Raw genomic sequence first — 19607 nt, 5'->3', positions numbered from 1 at the left:
GAGGTGTTAGGGCTTGAACTCCTAAACAACAACAAAATATCTTAAAAATCTTCTAATGCCACAGACTGTGTAAACAAATTGTTTCTGTTCTGAGTGGGGTGCTGTCTAACCAAATTCAAGAGGTATAGCAAAGGGAGGATGGGCCAACTGACACAGACAACAGGTACCCAGACAGTGCCGCGATGCAACGACCCACCCAGGGAAGAGCTGGCCTGTCTCTATCACACAGCAGTGAGTTACACAGAGAAAAATAACTTCACGGGCTTTGGCCTCTGTAGAGAAAACAAAAGGACTACCTGGTAATGTGGATTAAAAAAAAAAAAAAAAGAAAAGAAATATTACAGCTTTATACAAAGAAAGAGACGCAACAAAGGTTTCCTGCTGCCAGAAGGCTACTCAGCCCACACAGCCTCTCCGCTAATTCGACCGTCCCGGACTGAAATGAACCCCTGCCCACTGCAGGTAACAGAAACCCAGCCTGACAACACGAGCGGTTTGAATACCTGGGAACGTAATTGCTCCTGATGTTGTGGGAGAGGACCAAGGAGGAGAGAAGGAGGGGAAAGGCTCCCTGGTGCTGAGCTGTGCCAGCCCCAGTCCTGCCTTAGAGCTCAGCAGCACCCAGCGCAGCAGCCCCTGGCACAACAGAGGTGCTGCAGGCCCACCCAGTGGAGAAGCAGAAAACAGCAATTACTCCATTCCTTCATTCTTTGCTAGAACACAGCACGTACCGTTAACATCAGACGCTCCATCTCGGTGAAGCCACAGAGACTGAAATCTGGTCCAGGTAAATCAGCTGGCGTAGCCCAAAGCCGCTGCCTCTTTCACAAACCCTGCTTCTGTGGCACAGCACGTTACATCCCGAAGTACTGACTGTTCTTTAGCTAACGTGGTTCCTAAAAGCCATTAACAAACTTTTAAAGAACGGCATCGATTGCAGCTTCTTTCACCAAGCCAAGTGAACATCCCCTGCAGAGACGCAGCCTGCGCTGCTCAGCTCCATGGGAACAGGTAAGGGCTTTGGAGGCAGCGCAAAGCGTAAGTGGTGCCAGTGCTCCCAGACAAATCCAGGGGGCTCCTCTTCAGCCGCAAGGGTGGAGGAACATCTGGCTTCATATAAAATACCACATCAGTCCCTGCTATATGTGGCTTTTAAGGGCATTCATCCAGCACTAAACAAGCAAGAGCCCCCCAGGAACAGATGCCAACACCTGTGCCCAGACAAAAGGCACAGGAACACAGAAGAATCATGCTTTTTAGTACAGTGCCCCATAATTTGTTGACACCCACAGAAACGTTGCCTATGGAAAGAAGACTTAGCTGCAGTTAGCAGTAGCAGCTGTCTCAAAGCAAAAGGAGTGACCTGAAAAACAAAGTCCCTGTCAAAACATGGACAAACTGGTGTAGGATAGGAAACAATTTCAAGACTGGGTGTGATAACCAAAGTGGTTTTAAAAAGGCAACACCAGCATTCATAAGTGAATGCTTTAAGCTGAGTAACACAAACGTCGAGAGATAATGCGGGATGGAAGCAAGTAATGTTAGAATGTCATCTGAAAGTGAGATGAGGACAGTGGTGCTAACAGACTGGAGGGGGCAGAGTTCAAGTTTAGAAAGTAAAGAATTAAAAAAAGTCCTACTAAACATGGAAGGTGAATGTGAGAGGGAAGAATTAGCGCACACAACCTCATCCTTCTATGCAATGGCAGGATTAAATTGTCTAAAATCTAACTGAAATTGAAGCAAGAATGAGGGCAGAACATTATTACAGAAAGCCAATGCAATTGATTTTAGAAAGACAATGAACAGTCAATGAAATCACATTAATTAATGTACCAGGAATAGGGGATATGTGAGACTACCAGTCTAGATAAAATTCTGTGTTTTCATAAAGTCCTCTATGCATTGAATTGTTGGACCTTCTGCTCCCATCGTTCCTCTCCTGCCACCAAGGGCCCAGTCAAAAATTCACAGCTGAATTGTCCACATGACCTGAGGAACACAGAACTCTCCTGAAACCAACCAGTCGGATCACCCTGCTCGAGTGGAACACGTGGAGTGCTCTACTGTCCAAACCGGGGCTTTGTGAACACACGGATGCCAACAAATACCTCCTGGCATGCTCTTCCTAAACTCCGTGGTTGTATTGCCAGTGCCATGCTGAGACAGGTTAACTCCTGGGCACTTTGCTTGCTTGTGCTGTGGCGAGAGAAAAGGTGATGTATAACAGTTTACCAGGTCAGCAATCACCCTGGAGCTGCCTTCACCAGCAGCCCCAGCTTTACAAAACGAACCACATTGGTAAATGCGAGGCAGGCTTCATGAGCTGCTTCACAGAAATACAGTATCTGAGTATTAGAACCTTATGTGCTCAAGGAAGTATGTGAGCTGCTACACTTACTGGAATAGTTCTGTATTTAATTAGGCCTCATTAGTAAAGGCAATTGCTGTAATTTATTGGTACAAATACAGGACATCATGCTCCATCAGCAGGTATTGTTCTTCATTAAAAGGAAGAGGAACTTGGTGCATGCTCTACTGATCCAAAGAAATCAGAACCACAAGGTACGGAGTAAAACATTTTGCTGAACAAAATCAACTTCCCACTTTTATTTAGGATGATAAGTTGTAATAACGTAACAAAGCAGAAAATTATCCAGGCTCTTGAATTTGCTTCTGGAAGGAAACTAAAGTCTGTGCATTTTAAAATCCACTGATTACAGCCAGTTACAGAGCACCATGCAATCCAGAAGGGTTTTGCGCATCTATGTTTGGTTTTCAAAGGCTTTACACTCCTATGACGCTTCTCAACACATCCAGCGTCATAGGCGAAAGCCAGCTGGGGCCAACAAAGACATTGTCAGCAGCTCTAGCAGCACTAGGACAAGATTTTTAGAAGGTGCAGAACTAAGGGAAAAGTGAACACAAGCATGTTCTGAGTCTTTGGAATGATTCCTTCTTGCACCAGCTGGATGAAAGCTGTCCTTCTAAGATGAATTTGCATGTGGAGTCTTACCAGAAGGTGTTAACAGAATGCACCGGGCCATGAATGCGACTCCTGAAGCCTAGGAGCGGCTCATCCCACGGACATGGCAGAGGAACATCAGGCTGGTACCTGGGGCAAATCCATTAGAACAACCCCCCCAATTCCTCTGCTGAAGAACGGCAGCTACAAACCAGCACTGCAGTAGAGTTTCTCCATTTCCAAGGCAGGTCGGGAATTACATCTACGTGAGAAAACTCCCCTCTTCAGGAGTTAAAATATACGTGTGTCCTTTCCTTGCTTGTTTTAAGAATTACCAAGTTCTTAGGTGAAGAAGAACAATTTATATTCCCACTTCTTACACCTGTAATCATAAGTGCCTAACATCACTAACGAGATACTTCCCACATCAGATTAAGTATTTGTGGCCAAATAAAGTATGAAATTCAATAAGTTTTGCTTCAATATCGAAATTTCTCTTTTACTAAAACTCCATTAAAAAAGAGATTAGAGAAATAAAACACCTTTTTTCAAAATTTAAGGAAAATTTAATCAATATGCCTTAAGTTATTTTCCAATAACTACAATACTGACAAGCATAACATCTTCAAAAGGCTGTTTTTCTTGGAATTACTGCAAGAGATTACTCTTTGTCTACTGGGATGTGCACCGTCAGGAAAAGAAACTCTAGTTGAAATCCTCTTCAGAAATACAAGTTAACATCTAGCAACCTAGACATCCAAGTGTATTTGTGTTTCAAGTATGACAGAATTACAGATCCCTTTAATTTTTAAGCATCTGCTTTCTATTTCATAATTTAAGTATCTTAAATGCTGCAATACCATCACATCAAAAGAACAAATAAATGAGACCAAGGGCTTGAGAGCGTATTTGTTAAAATACAGAAAACACTCTAATTCCTTGTGTTGTTTTGTGCATTTTGCTTGTGGTAGGGGGGGACAAGACACAGGTTGTTTATTACTGCAGATTTATTCAGAGTACCCCAAATCTATAGCATCTGCAGTTCTGTTAATTTTTGCTGATAAAAATCTATCAATTTCTAACTGCAATCCTTCTCCCTCCCCTAAAAAAAAAATCCCCAAAACCAAACAAAACCCCAACCCTCATATAAACAACCAAAAGGTCCTGTTCTAAAGCTGTAGTAATGGGACAGAAATGACATTAACCTGGTAAGCATGAACACTTATTAAAGCTATAGACACCTCCGGTCAATTGAAAACGGTATTCCAAGTCCTAAAAAAGTGAACACGAGACACTGGTTTTCATGGTTCCAAACGATTTAGAACAGGGCAAAGGTTTGTGACAGCAACACTACACAGTTGTTTGCAGCTGTTTCTGGTCCAACAAAATGGTCCAAGTGTATGATTTCGTTTTGGCCCGCTGGAGTCCGACAGTTTGTAGAGTCTTTTCAGAATACCGAAATAAGAGCAAAGACCCCATACAGCAAAGCACAGGGGTACGCTACAAGTAGTTGCTGTCCTTCCATCGCTAAGGCAGAAATAAAGATCTTGGAAGCAGAAAAACTGCACCAGCCAATGACTCCAGCCGTGAGAATAATCCCCGCTATTCCCCTGTAAAGACAGTAACAAGAGAACTTGTGTGTGACTGCTGTCTACACACTTCAAGATGCCGTAACCATACTGCTTCAAACACCTCCTACAGATCCTAAGGTGAAGTTCAGCTCTTATCTTCGACTTCTAAAATGGAAGTTCCACTAAAGACTTCAGAAGAGTAATAATTCAATTATGACAGCATAAAAAAAAACCAAATAAACCATGCTTAAAAGCAGTGAGTGAAGTAATGGTAGCAAGTGCTTTCTTTCCAGGCCCTAATTTTTACACTCAGTTCTGAGGAATCACATTGATCACCTTCTGTTTGTCAAATTCAGATTTGCACCTTAAATTATAATCACTTTTAGACTTTAGAGGTACAGAGATTTGTCAGATTCAAAGCTGATTGAAAAGAAACTTGATGTTATTTGAATCTAGGGATTTAAGAGATGTTAACTGATTTACAGATAAAACCAGCACTCACCTATCTTTTGCCCAGTAAGTAACTGAAGATTGTTCATATTTGGTTTTACATTTACTACAATTCCTGTCATACTCAAACTATCTGCAGCTCCAACACTGAATATGGAAATTCCTTTTAATAACTTCCTTCCTCCTCCCACAGGACAGGGATCTGTTACCAAATGATAAAGTTTATGTACTTACTGCAAGGAAAATACAATGGCGAAGGTGGAAAGCAGGATCATGGGAAGAAGACAGTATCCAAGGACACTGGCGACGCAGCCAAAGGAGACACCCGTCATGCTCATCAAGTTCAGGAGACAAAACATCCCTACGCATCCAATTGCACTTATCCCATACACATAACCAAATTGGATTTTACCAGCCTGAAAGTCAAGCAGAGCAGTGTCCGTTAGCACCCAGAGTGAGTAATGACCCCATGAACAAAGGGAAAAGGACAGGACGTTTATAGGGTTTACAGGTGAACATCAGTTCTCCCCCATCCCAATTCCTATTTCCAAATTCAACCGGCACATCCGTATATTCCAGGCACCCAAGGCACATTTATCCCAGCTTTACCTACCTCAATGAAGAGACTTCGGTCAAACCGTTATTCTTTGATCTGGGCTGAAAAATCCTACGAATTCTGTACTGTTTAACCAACCAACCTCTCATGCCGATCAGTTACTTGCAATCCTCATCATTACAGAACTAGTGCATAAAGATCCAAAAACTGTAATTTGGGAACTTCTTGAGAAGTCTAGAGCTCAAGTAATTTAATTTGTGCCAGATTCCACAAAGTTACAGCACAATGTGAATCACAAAAGCTTCCAGAACCAGCAGGAGCTGAGCTGTAAAGCACCGTACGTGAGTGGCAGAATGAACTCATAGAAAATTTGAGAAGCCAAACCCAAAACTTTGCTTCCTCACAAGTTTATTTCAAACTATGTATCCTGAACCTTCACCCACTTTCTCAACAATGACATCGATGCTGCCCTTCAACACCCAACACAGTGCCCAGCACACAGCATCCACCCCTGCTGGAGCGCAGGAACACACCGTTAAAGGCACGCGGCTTCGAGGCCTCTCCCAACTTCCAAACTGAGTTTCCTTACACCCCAGCTCTCTTCTTTCTCTAGTGCTGCAGAAAACAGCCTCATCTGCTTTGACCTATTTGCTCACCCAGGCTTGTTTCCCTACACCCAAGGGATTTAAAAAAAGCACACGGGAGAAAGTACTGATTTCTAGTAATTTCTTGAGAGGAGAAGGTTCAAATGTATCCATTATAAACACATTCATTAATTCTGCTGGCCTAATTTCCATAAATAAAGGTTACTTATAAAGGCAGTCTTGAAGTCCCCTTGGTACCTACACTGTGCTCCAAGCATCCTCACAGTGATAGGAAATTTTAGGCAAAAATGAAATGCAGCGCCTGAAGGCATCCAGAGAAAAAACAGATTAAAGATACTGAAGCTTTCAACGACAAGGAGGATCGTTTGCTGCCCTTTCATAATCAACAATTCCGAGTGATTAAAGCACAATCTTATTTCAATTAAGCCCAACCAAAAGAACCCCAGGCTTCAACAGCTGCTGACCTGGTAAGGAGTACAAACAGTCTGAAAGCAGGCTGACTGCAAAGGTGCTTTACCAGACTGAGCCCAATACTGAAAGTCAAGCCTGGTGCACCGGTGCCAATGAAATCACTTTGTATACAGGAATTTTAAGTCTCCTTGCCTCTTGAATATGCGTAAAGAACAACGAATAAAGAGCATGGAGCAAAGACATAGGATAAAACAAAAAACAGAAATAGATTCAAATACTAAACACAGAAGAGTTAAAAAAATAAAATAAACTCCTAAATGAGAAAATGACAAATACTCAAATATTTAATGTGTCCAGGGCTCCCATTCCTGATAAGATAGGAGACAAAGACACTGCAAAATGACAAGGTGTGATTCTGAAAGTTCGACACCTATAAAAGCCCCCAAAGAGGCACAAATCTGAGAACATAGATGACACCCCTTCCAGTTACAAAAGTGAGCCTTGTGCCTCAAAGCACAGTATGAAAAGAAACAGGAATTACATTGAAATCATCGCCATGCGAAAACCAAGCCTAAAGACCCCAATCCAAGCTCCAATGAAGAGAAGTGACAGCCAGGGGCACGTGAGGCCCTGCTACTCTTCCAGAGAGACATAAATTCTGGGTCAGGATGGGCCCCGATGGCCTCCATCCCAAGAAGCCACTTCCTATAAACCTACAGGGCACTTGGCTTTCTTTCCAATGTTTCCAAGCGTAGAATACACAAACAATAATATTTTGCGATGGATAACTTACCAGTAATAACGTGGCTCCAAAAGCTAGGCAGAAGACCATTGGTCCTGCCAGGTCAGTCTCATTCATGATGGTGCCGTCTGCGACTTTTAACGGGTGCAGCACCGTTAGCGTCTTCTGCCAGATGTGGTCAAAATTGATCCCCAATTCTGCAAATTACATGAAAAAAAATATGAATATTTATCTCATTTTCTCTTTCCAGCACTGCCATTTGCTTCACTCTTAGCTTTCCCTGCCTCTCCACTTCCAGATCTCCTCTATCCTATGGGACCAGAGCACCTTCCCTCAAGGTGCTGAGTGCTGCCTCCAGATTACAAGTCTCAAATGCTCAGGAGTGACAAGGTAGTTTCTAAAGGATGGTTTCTAAAGAGCATAAGTGCCATATTCTGGCTCAGCCAAGAAGTCCCTCGAGCCCAGTACCTTTTGCCTGTAAGTGCCCAAAAGCAGGTACGTAGGAAGGAATACAAGCCCAGAACTTGCAGATCCCCCAAGTCTCCAGTGACTGGTGGCTCAAGGATTTCTAAGTCAAAGTAATTTCTCTGTAATTAATTACATTTCTCCTTCACAACCCAGGCACTGAGCCCACCAAAAATCCCATCCGTCCCTGCTAACACTCAGTGTGTCGTGGCATGGAGTCTGCCTGCTCCTTCTAGAAAGAAAGGATTTCAAGTCTCCATCCACAATCACGTATCAAGAGCCAGCAATGGTGCAGTTTCTATGTGCGCACCTCGGGCTCTGGGAAGCATCCACATAAAAAATACATGTTTGAAGAATACAAAAAGAACAGCAGGTATCAGAAACAGGGGATGGGTGTTAGGAATACCACCTCTCTCACCAGTGACAGTACAGTTTGTTCAGTTGCTTGGTACTGAGCAACAGTGAACCTCAGCTGGAAATTAAAGCTATCAACCCAGACACAAACAACATAACTATTCTGCACCGGCTGTGTTCTACATTCCTGCAGTGTTTAGCATTCCTCTTTAGCAATGAAAGATTTCAGTCCTAACCAAAGAATCAACCGAAACCACCTGGACCCATTTATTTTACAGAAAGTGGGCAACCATAAGCATTATTTGCATCAACAGAAACATGAAATGCTTTGTCACTGGAGCTGTGTGAAGCCAGGTTCTCCTTCTCACTGACCACAAGCTCCGCAGAACAGCTGGCATGAAGTGACAAAGCACAAATTGCTGGGGCTCACACAAGAACGTGTATTCCATTTACCAAAGGACAGTTAAGTAGATATCAATGAGAATTTCAAACCAGCAGTTTGAGAAACAGAGAACACACACCCTGCTACTCAACCTATGCCCAGACTGGGAAGAGGCTGAGATTTTGGCCATAAAGCATAAGGGATACCTTCTAATAGAGGAGGCTCATCCTCAAAATTGCTTCCATAAAAGGACTGTGCTGAGGTTGGAGTGTATGCCTGCGTTGGCTGGTAAATCTGCCCTGTGTACGGCTGCTGCTGCACCATGTCTGGAGGGACAAATCCGCTTTGCTGAGAGTAGTCGTAGCCTCCATACTGCCTAGAGAACAAATGGACAAAGAATTATTGACAAAGAAGAATGTTATGGACAAATAAGAATTTTATTTTAAACACCTCCCTGCAAAAGCAAAGCTAATTTATTTTCAGCAAACGAGTTGCAGCAAACAAGCCTTTATTCTCTTTCAAGGCCACACTAGATTGCTCCTGTTCAGCTGAACAAGGGAATCCTTGCTGGATGGGCCAGTGCTGGTATTTGGGTTGCAGTCAGAGGACTGGTGAAATGAGCGTTACCCCTGACTGCACTGCTACTCCAGGCTGCAGAACTCAGCAGGAAAACATCACATCTCAAACTTACTCAAGTATTGCCCATTAATTATCACTGACATCTCACTTGGCTCCAACATTCATTTGCTACTTAGCAAGTCTATTTGCAAACTCACTTCTAGAGAACAAAGCTGCTCAAACCATCATTTTGTTACCCTCTAGATTGAAAAATGAGCTTAGTTTTAAAAAAAAAGAACGTTTTTCTCCTTCAGTTCAGGGTCACACACATCAGGCAGCATTAAGGCATTTAAGGAGGAATCACGATACGGACATTAAACACTTTACAACATCCAACTACAGGACATGACGCAGGGGAAAGAAAAAGGCCCATCATTGAGCTTCTACTTCATGTATTCTCAATTACTTACTAACAAATCAATTTATACCCTCTTTGGAATACTGTTTATTACAGACTTCATATGTATATAAACGTACATTACTGCCTTTAAATAAAAGCCTAAGCAAAGTAATTTCTGTGCTTAAACAAATGCCCGAGTTACTCTTGCTGCTCACATTTCCAAGGCTGAGTACAGAAATTCCTGTCATCGTGCCCAAAATATTTAACTATGGAAATACGAATATAAAGAAGGAAACCAGAATGTGCTCCCCTTCCTTTCCTGGCATCAGCAGGGTTCAGCCTCATCACTGAAATCCTTTCCAGGATGCAAACTTGCCTCGACTGGCTCTGTCTGTTGCTGGGGTCCCACCGCCTGTGTCACCCACCAAATCCCACAGGGAGCTACCCAGACCTGGGAGCCACCAGAACAACACAGTCTCCTTCTGCAACACCCAAATGCTCCTCGCTCCCCAAGTGCCTGGAGATGGGCTTACAGAACAACAGTGTTTCTTTTTCCAGAGAGATGAAGACTATTCTTATAATTCTGGTTACTCATACAACCTCTCTGTCCATTTCCTGACCTTTGCTTTCAAATGCAGAAGGCAGGCACTCAACACCCAGCTCCTCTAGAACTCTGTGTAAAGGATACAGGCCACGCTCTTCCCAAAGAGCAAGAGGGATTCAGTAAAAGGCAGAGGGAGCAGGCTGAGGCGCAAGCCCCTCTGGACACACGGGCTGTCCCAGGAGTGCCCAACCTCAGCCCTGGGGCCAACGAGGAGCACCTCAACACCTACAGACACACACACAACACAGAGAGCATGCAGGCGTTACTTGCTGTACGGCCCCGCGCTGTAACCGTAGGCCTGCGCAGGGTCCTCCACGCTGTAACCCGTCTGGAAGAAGTCAGTGCTGAAGCTGTCGAACCCAGACATGGCAGCGATCTGGAAGAGAACAGGAACGGGAAGCAAGGACGGAAGGATTAGAACGGGAATGGGAAGCACGGATGGAAGGGTGAGAACAGGAATAGGAAGGATGGAAAGAAACAAGGAAGGAAGGAGAAAGGAAAGGGAAGGGAAGAAACAAGGGAAGGAAATAGGAAAGGGAAGGAACAAAGGAAGAAACGAGAGAAGAAAATGTGAAGGGGAAGAAACAAGAAAAGGAACAAGGGAATGGAGCAAATAGGAATGGAGCAAATAGGAACAGAAGGCAGAGAGAGAGGCCAGACGGAAGGAATTAAAAAAAGGAAAGAAGTAAAGCGGGGCCGGGAAGGAAGTAAGGACGGAAAGAAGGAAGGGACGCAGGGAGGGAGAGTGGAATGAAGGGCCGGGGCCAGGTAAGACCCCGTGCCCCGCGGCCGGCCCCGGCCCCGCACCCACCTGCGCCCGCCGGGCCCCGGCCCGCTGCGACGTGTCAGCCCGAGCGCTTCCGGGGCAGCGGCCGCGCCTGCGCGGAGCAACCAGCGCCCTGCCCGCCCCGACACCCAATCAGCGCCCTGCCCGCCCCGACACCCAATCAGCGCCCGGTCCCGCCCCTGACACCCAATCAGCGCCCTGCCCGCCCCGACACCCAATCAGCGCCCGGCCCCGCCCCCGACACCCAATCAGCGCCCGGCCCCGCCCCCGACACCCAATCAGCGCCCGGTCCCGGCCCCCATCCCGCTCTGGCCCCGCCCCCCAGGGCTGATATCCGCCCCGCCCGCTCACCGCCCGGCTCCGCTCCTTCCGCCGCGGGGCCCTGCGGGCGCGAGGCTCGGCCGCGGGGCTGTGGTCGTGGAGCCACGCCACGGCGCGGCTTGGGTTGGAAGGGACCTCAAAGCCCATCCAGTCCCACCCCTGCCATGGGCAGGGACACCTCCACTGGATCAGGGGCTCCAAGCCCCATCCAGCCTGGCCTCGAACCCCTCCAGGGATGGGGCAGCCACCCCTGCTCTGGGCAGCCTGGGCCAGGGCCTCCCCACCCTCACAGCAAACCGTTTCTCCCGAAGGTCTAATCTCAATCTCCCCTCTTTCAGCTCAAACCCGTTCCTCTCACCCTGTCCCTGCCCTCCCTGACCCAGAGCCCCTCCCCAGCTCTCCTGGAGCCCCTTTCAGTCCTGGAAGCTGCTCCGTGGTCTCCCCTTCTCCAGGCTGAACAGCCCCACCTCTCAGCCTGTCCTCGCAGCAGAGGTGCTCCAGGCCTCCGATCATCTCCGTGGCCGCCTCTGGCCTCGCTCCGACAGCTCCATGTCCTTCCTGTGCTGTGGACTCCAGAGCTGAACACAGGGCTGCAGGTGAGGTTTCATGAGAGTAGAGGGGCCACATCCCCTCCTCGCCCTGCTGGTCCCACTGCTGGAGACACAGCCCAGCTCCATGCCTACCGTGTTTGCAATCAGTCCCCAATCCGTCAGAGGGACGAGGAGAGGCTGGCTGTGCAGGACCTAAGCACAGCAGTTGCCCATTAGTTGGTGGGCTGCATGGTGGCCTTGTGTCCAGCTTAGTCCCAGGTCTCACTCTTGCTCATCCCTGCACTCCTCCTACCTCTTGGCACCTTCCGAGGAGCAGGTTGTCCAGGGCACTGGGATGGTTACCCTGTGCTTGAGTGAGCAGTCAGCTCGCCTTTGAGGTAACTGAAGTGGAGCACGAGGGCTTAACAGGGCTTACAGCTTCTGCTGGGTTCCTGGTGGCTGTCGATGCTCAGCAGCGTTATTGGCTTTCAGCTGGGTGCAAAGCCTTGGTTTCAGTGCAGTTTATGGGCAGAGATAACATTGCAAGTTTATAAGGAAGGTTTAATGGTGATGCTTTTGAGGTCACAGAGAAATTTATTACCAAGCAACTTTTTAATCAGAGATACCTTTCTCTCCAGGATTTTTTTCCTCTTACTCACCAAAGGAAATGTAGTTGCAAGTCCTTGTGTAAGTACAGAGCAGAGTAGGGACAAAATGGTGTTCATATGATTCAGACAGAATTCTTGTTGGCATCAGTGAAATGAGAAGTGTAGTCTTTGGCCCTAGAAATATGGCTCATTTAAGGCTATTTTCTTTCTCTTGAGGCCACGACTTAGGTACACAAAGTGCTTTTGCCAATAAGTTTAGCACCTTGTCCCGTGACCTGTCTGAATCTCCTAAGGGGAACAAGGTGAGCTCCCTTCACTGCTCAGATCGGAGAGTTTGTGTGGAGCTGCAGGCGCTGGAGGAAATGGAGTCGGTGGTGGTGCTGCTGAGTGAAAAGTAAACAATTGCTGTCATTTTATGTTAGACCTTCAGACCCCTTCGCATGTCCACCTTAAATAAAACTAATATTTTCCTGAGGCCAGGCAAAAGATTTACTAGAGCTATGAATCTTCTTGTCTCTATTAAAGACTGGCTGTTAGCCTACCCTTCACAAATAAGCTGCAGGAGCTGGGATTACTTTGGAACTGAGTCAAAAATTAGTGACTGGGGCTGCAAAGACACTCTAATATTAGTGAAGACACTCCTTTCCTTCACAGTCCTTTGTCAATCACTCCACTTATCCTTCTGGTTTTGTCATTTTGCTCTCCTTTTTTTTTTTTCCATGTAGGGCCAGGGGTGAAGGCTGTGCTCAAACTGTTAATTCAAATTTGTTTCTATTATCTTCCGAAGGTCCTGATGCTGAGTGCAGGAATGGGTGAACATGTGTTGCTGATTTGGGTGGGCCGCAGTGGACAGAGCCAAGAAAATCCATGCCTGATGTAGCTTGGCTGAAACTTCAGAACGAAATGAATCGTGATTGCCACTTCATCGTTGTCAGTGAGGAGGTATGTGGTGGAGGTTTAGCAATGCATTAGCTGTGCACACGTGAACAGTTGGAATCCCATGCTTGATGTAGCCTTACTACTTCTATGTGTACTGGAATGGAACGTTTGCTGCTTGAGCACACATGGCTCTGTGTATGGGGGTTCTTGATTTGAAATACGTGCACATTCTTCTATTTTTTTAAATTCATTTTTGCTCGGGACACATTTACACTTTTGTTGTTATAGACCGACATGTACATTATCTCTTCTAGCAAGATTACTCTGTTTAAATTACAGTCCTGTTAGAAGCCTCTCCTGCAAAACCTATCGTGTGGTGCAGTGCACATGCTATCTCCTCAGAACAGCCTCCAGCAAACGTGTGTGCTTGTAGGACTGAACTGGAGGAACTGCAGCCATGGAGAGCACAGAGATCAGGAACTGGGTATCAGCTGCTCTTTGTGAATTTGTAACTTTAGGTAAAGCAGTGTTTGAAGACTGAGAAGATCCCAGCTTTCACGGAAGACCTGCAGAGCGTGCAGGCTGTATCTGATGTTGATGACTTAGTGCCACTTTGCTGAGCTGTGGGACTTGGTTGCAGTTCACTAGACAGTAAAATGAGACCCAAATCCCAGGCAGTGGGCGGCTCAGTTGTGATCTGCTGCTGAAACACTTTTTGGCCAGATACCTATTTGGATTTGCTTAGATTATTAGAATTTACTCACAGATTAGGTTAAGCTTTCATTAAGCTTTCTCTCTGCACTAGGCCTCTCAGCAATGCTTTAGGTTTCAGCTTCACAGGACAAATCCACACTTATCTGTGGCAGTCGTAGCCTGATCCAGGCCGGGGGTTTCAATGGAAGGCAAGGCATTGCAGCTACACAACCGCTTCCTGTTAAAACTGTGGTGTTAAAACTACACAATAATTAAACCAGTGATGATAATCATGGAATCACAGAATGGTTTGGGTTGGAAGAGACCTCAAAGCCCATCCAGTTCTACCCCTGCCATGGGCAGGGACACCTCCACTGGATCAGGGGCTCCAAGCCCCATCCAACCTGGCCTTGCCTTGAACCCCTCCAGGGATGGGGCAGCCACCACTGCTCTGGGCAACCTGGACCAGGGCCTCCCAGTCCTCACAGGAAAACATTTCTTCCCAAGATGATCTTAATAATGGGATAATTTGAACCAGACTGAGAATAAAAGCATAACTCAAACAACTTGGAGGAAGGGAAAAAGGAGAGGAGGAAGGAGTCTGCTGAAGTGGGCTTTGCTGTGGCAGAACTTGTCAGAGGGAAGGGAAGTCCCTGAGGCAAGGGGTTTTGTTTGAGTTCAGTCCTTGTATGCAGATGTCAGTGTAGGACGTCTCTGTTTGCCTGTACCTGCTGGGGCTGTTGAGGTGTCAGACTCCCCCAGAACCATTTGTCTAGCAGATTGCTTTGTCTGTGAAATTCTAAAGTCAGTGTTGGAAATATCAGTTCTTGGTCAAAACGTTACCAGATGTACGATTTCTGTCTAAACCACTGGGACGTGATTCCCCCTTACTGCCAGTTTTTGAAAACCTAGAACCTTGTGCAATGAATTCGATTTGGATTGGGTGTCGACAGGAGGAGCACACAGTTGGGTTTGCAGAAGCTGTGCCCACCCTCTGCATGTTACACTATGGGTAAAAAAACATCGCATGTCTTCTGCTTGAATCGCCTGCCTTGCACCATGCTCATGCTCACGTGCTGAGCAGCTCTGAAAGATATTCTTCCCCTTTGCCTATTTTTGATGAAAACACATTATGCACTTGAGTTATGAATAAAAGATCAAGGGCAAATCTGTATGAGGCTTTACTATGTACTTGCTAATAAACCCTGCTTTATGGCACTCGCGCTCTTTTGCTGGCAGATCCTCTTCTTAGGGAGATTCTGCCTTTTAGTGTTTCTTTATGCTCTTTCTTCAAAGTAGAAGCTTTGTTAGGGCTTCTTATTCACACATACTGCGGGATTTCAGCAGATGAGATTGTCACTGTGTGTAACTCACACTGCTGGATCAGTGGATAATGTGTTACTTTAGCTCTGTATCATCCTTTTTCTTGCCTGGTTCACTTCTTGGGAACTCAGTTTCTAGAGCAACCTATGTGATGTGAAGCCCACTCCACTCTAGGAATGATACGCACCTTTTGGAAGTCTGGAACCCTTGTTTGGAAGTCTGCAAGAGCCTGGAATTTATTCCTGCCAGGGCTCTGTTACCATTCCTTGCTATGGATTGAAGTTGGATTGGAAGTCTTGTCTGGAAGCCTTAGCACTACAGACAGGGTGTCTGGTTCTCAGTGAGAGCAGGGGCCCTGCTACGTTGCTCTGACAGTAAGCCAGAATCGGGCCCAGCGCATCTGCTGGGACCAGGCGTTGCTCTTCTTCTTTGCCAAGCTGCCCTTCTCAGAAACTGCCTCCTCATTGGCTTGATGGAGTTTTGCCCTCGTGAGATGGTGCACTAGCTCAGTATTTAGAGAGGAGACTGCTGAGCAGTGCTGAGTGTTACGGGGTGTGTGGCTGAAGGATCCTTAGGTGTCACCTTGAAGTCATTTCTGGATCAAAGTGCAAGCCTAGAATTGTAAGTACTGGCTGTTTTTTTTTTCCTTTTTTTCATGTTAACTATTGTGTGTAGATATCACCCAGAGTGATGAAAGTGCCCGTGTGACTTTTGAGCTGAAATCTGTCCAAACTCCAACCTAGATAATTTTTCTCCCCAGAATTATTCCTTCAATTTCTGCTGTGAATTATTGCTACTGCTCCGAGTGTCTTGAAGTTCTGCACAGTGTTGCTAAATGCTGATAAATGGCTTCTACATCTCTCGCTATGCGTGGGCGACTTGATTCGTATTTATAGCTTGTGTATTCACACTGCAAGGGGTAAGGTGATATGTGCACACACCAGCGCTACTACAGACCCAGCTGAATGCCACCCTTCCTTTCAAATGTTCATTGCTGCCTCTTTTCAGACACCTACCTTTTTTTTAGCACCCACAGAATGCAATGAAGTCAGTTGTCCCATGATTTCGTGAAAGCTTGAGTGCTAATTTAGCACTTTGTCGTAAGGGATGACCTCAAACCTGTGAATGATGTCACACCGTTGGTGTAGCGGGGTTAAGCACAGCTCTGCTGTGACTTTTGGATTGTACACTTTAAGCTCAGGCTAAATTTTCCCCTAGCTGCATTGAAGGTTATGCAGGCATCTGATAAAAGTGGAACATGCTTCATCCTCCTCCCTTTGATAGATGCTGCTTTGCTCTTCCATCAGAGATCTGTCGCTGCTCTTCAGATGAGCTGTGTTGCCTCTGCAGCTGAATAGGTATGAGCCTTGGCGTGGCCCTGACACATATCTTACATTGAGGTCACCAGTGGAGTTGGCCCAGATTTTCAAGTATCACTCTTCTCTGGCTGCATTTTGGAGGATTTGGCCAATGGCTTGTATTTAGTAGGGATGCATGATGTGATGCTTTTACTCCTGAAGTCATTTCGTCAAAGGGGATTATGCTGTGTTACAGTAAAATGATTGGAACACCCTGTGTAAGGAAATAAAAGCAGGAGTTGATTTCCTTTCATTTGTTATTTGAAAAGTGCAGATGCATTTCTAAAGCTGTTGTGATTAAAATTCTAAGGGGTTTGTTCTTTTCAAAGGGCAATTCTGATTATAATTTTTCAAGAAGACTTTGAGCTGAAGTGTCTCTGTCTGCTGATCATGTGATATCCACGTCAGAATGCTCCCCAGACGCTTGCCAGTAAGCACTGTTTTCTGTAAGACTTTTACCACTGTGCTGTTCCCTGAGCACATTGGCCTCACTGTCCTGTCTCCACTCGGCCCCCAAAACTAATACCCAGGTAATCTTCATCTCCCTTTCTTGGTGATTTGGATCTTAACCATCCTGTGTGATCACAAATGGCCTTGAGCTCATTGGAACAACTTCAATTTTTACTGTGCAGAGTGAATTGATTCTTTAAAACCTGCCAATATGGCATCACTGGTTTTATGAAAATCAATTTTAAAGTTATTACAGCATGCTAACAGACATTAATAACTGAAGTGTTTGAAAAAGCTGATGCAATGCTCCTTGCTTTGAACAAGGGCAGCACTAACGAGCTTAAATCCCTAAGGAAGCTCTCCTTTCATCTGAGTGGTCATGTAGATGTTAAAGCTCGTACGCACTGGCTGTGCCAGGCTCCTAAAAAAGTAATGAAGACATCAGAGTTAACGCGTTCTCACATCACCCCTTTAAATCCTCCTCGTAAGAGTTACAGAATGGATTGTCAGGTACTGCGTGTGCAAGTAAACATCCACAACACCTGGTCTTTCCTCTTTTGGAGGTACAATGAGCAGCCTCAGGAGCAGCACCAGACTCTGCTGGTTGGGAAATGGGAAATCAGATCCAGAAGTGAGAGACACTGGCTCAGGGACCCAGCAGTTGCTTCAGAATTAGTGAATTGATTAAGGTAAAAAACAAGGGTTTGATTAAGTGTTCAATTCTCGTGTCTGAATTTGAAAAGTCTGTAAGTGCAAATTAATTATTTTCTGTCTCTGCCTTTAAAATTGTACTTTTTGCATTACACTTTTGTGTTCACTATTGAAGTATGGACATGTTTTCAGCAGAATTTCACTGAAGTGTCTGCAACTTGAGTGTAGTCAGCAAAAAATATCTGTACCTGGTAGCTTCCTCACACACAGATGTCACTCTGGAGCTACCGTCCAGGTTTTGGTTGATGTTGGCATGAAAGGCTTTGTTTTACCATACATTATCCTTCTGAGGAACCTGGGTTTGCCCAGAACTGGTGTGTGCTGTACCCAGCTGTAACATCACTGGTGTGTGCGTGTTGTGGTCACAACTGCTGAGCTGATCTATTTTTTGATTATGAATTTTCAGTGTCCACAACTTCCCTGGCTCACCACTCTGGCCCAAAGCTTTGCAGAAATCAGTCTTTACTGCACCTCAGAGTTCTCTGGGGTCTGATGCCTTGAACACAGTGATGCACATGTGCTCCAGGAGCTGCATGCATCTGCAGGGGGTTCTGATGGGCAGTGTGGCATGACTGTGCCTCCCAGGCCAGGAGTGACCGTACAACAAGGAGCCTGGGGCGTCTCACGTAGTGGTGCCAGTGTGAGCTGCAGCAGACGCTGGGTTCATGCTGCAGAGGGGCTCTCCCAGAGTGGCACTTGGGTCCCTGCTGACCTTGAGGAGGCCGGTTTGCTTTGTTAAACAGGACAGGCTGGGAGAGTTGGAGTTGTTCAGCCTGCAGCAAAGGCAGCTCCTCAGGGAGACCTTAGAGCAGCTTCTAATACAGAAAAGGGGCTCCAGGAAACTTGGGGAGGAGCTCTTGATCAGAGAGTGCAGGAATAGGATGAGAGGTAATAAGTTTTTAAGCTGAAAGAGGTGGGATTGAGGCTGGACATTAGGAAGAAATGTTTTGCTGTGAGGGTTGGGGGGCCCTGGCCCAGGTCACCCAGAGCAGTGGTGGCTGCCCCATCCCTGGAGGGGTTCAAGGCCAGGCTGGATGGGGCTTGGAGCCCCTGATCTGGTGGGAGGTGTCCCTGCACGAGGTGGAACTGGATGGGCTTTGAGTTCCCTTCCAACGCAAACGATTCCATGATTCTTCATGGCTTAATTTCTGAGGGTGATTTGTGTCGTACTTGTTTAACCTGAGGCGTGTGCCTGACGTCCCATCGAGCGGGATGGTCCGTGGCGTCCGGCCGAGCGTCCTGGAGCCCACGAGCCCCGTTTCCCCTGCTCCCCTTTCCCCACATCGCTGCCCCGCTCGGGCCGGGCCGATCCTGCGCGATCGCTGCCGCGGACACGAGGTGGCGGTGCCGGGGCGGGCGCGGAACCTCCGCGCTGTCCCCGCGGGGGCGACCGGCGCGCGAAGTGGCTGCGGGACCGCGGCCGCCACGCCGACCCTCCTGCGGGTCCCCTCCCCGCCGGCTCCTGCCCCTTCTGGGTCGCTGCTGGGGACATGAGGCGAGCGGGCGGCGCGGCAGCGTCCCGGCCCCGCTCGGAAGCCGCGGGCGGGCGCGCCGGGAGCCCCCACCCGCCGGGCGCGTCGCCGGCTGAAAGCCCCGCGCAGCCGGGAAAGGCACGTGTCGGGGCAGGGGCCGGGCGGTGCCGGCTGGAGGGGGACGGAGCCGAACGGAGAGAAACGGAGAGGGGAGGAACTTGAGCCGAAGTGGAGCGGAACCCGCCGCCCCGGGGCGCTGTCCGGGGCGCTGTCCGCGGTGCTGCCCGCGGGGCGGGCGGGCGCTGTCCGCGGTGCTGGCGCCGTCCCGGGCGCGCTCCCCGACTCCTTTAAGATGATGCAATCGGGCTCGCCCGCCGCGCCGCCGCCCCCCCCGCCGCCGAGCGGAGCCGCG

General features: G+C 47.2%; 1 protein-coding gene and 1 long non-coding RNA gene across 2 annotated transcripts; one reads left to right on the top strand and one right to left on the bottom strand.

Annotated features, from left to right (window-relative positions):
* Positions 1-3508: 3508 nt before the first annotated feature.
* Positions 3509-10486, bottom strand: YIPF5 (Yip1 domain family member 5). The gene is made up of 5 exons (XM_069869092.1): positions 10330-10486; positions 8708-8877; positions 7352-7497; positions 5221-5402; positions 3509-4575 (listed from the first exon to the last, which is right to left on the bottom strand). Exons 1-5 carry the CDS (start codon positions 10428-10430, stop codon positions 4413-4415), a joined length of 762 nt encoding a protein of 253 aa, XP_069725193.1. The 5' UTR covers positions 10431-10486; the 3' UTR covers positions 3509-4412.
* A 1194-nt stretch (positions 10487-11680) lies between these two features.
* Positions 11681-17695, top strand: LOC138727092 (uncharacterized). The gene is made up of 4 exons (XR_011338522.1): positions 11681-11767; positions 13097-13251; positions 15965-16123; positions 17576-17695. It is a non-coding gene; the product is annotated as an uncharacterized lncRNA (long non-coding RNA).
* Positions 17696-19607: the final 1912 nt, after the last annotated feature.

This window comes from Phaenicophaeus curvirostris, chromosome 15 (genome assembly GCF_032191515.1).
Source record: "Phaenicophaeus curvirostris isolate KB17595 chromosome 15, BPBGC_Pcur_1.0, whole genome shotgun sequence".
Taxonomy (NCBI): domain Eukaryota; kingdom Metazoa; phylum Chordata; class Aves; order Cuculiformes; family Cuculidae; genus Phaenicophaeus; species Phaenicophaeus curvirostris.
The sequence above is the reverse complement of the archived record's forward strand: the minus strand, read 5'-3'. Positions and strand labels throughout refer to the sequence as shown.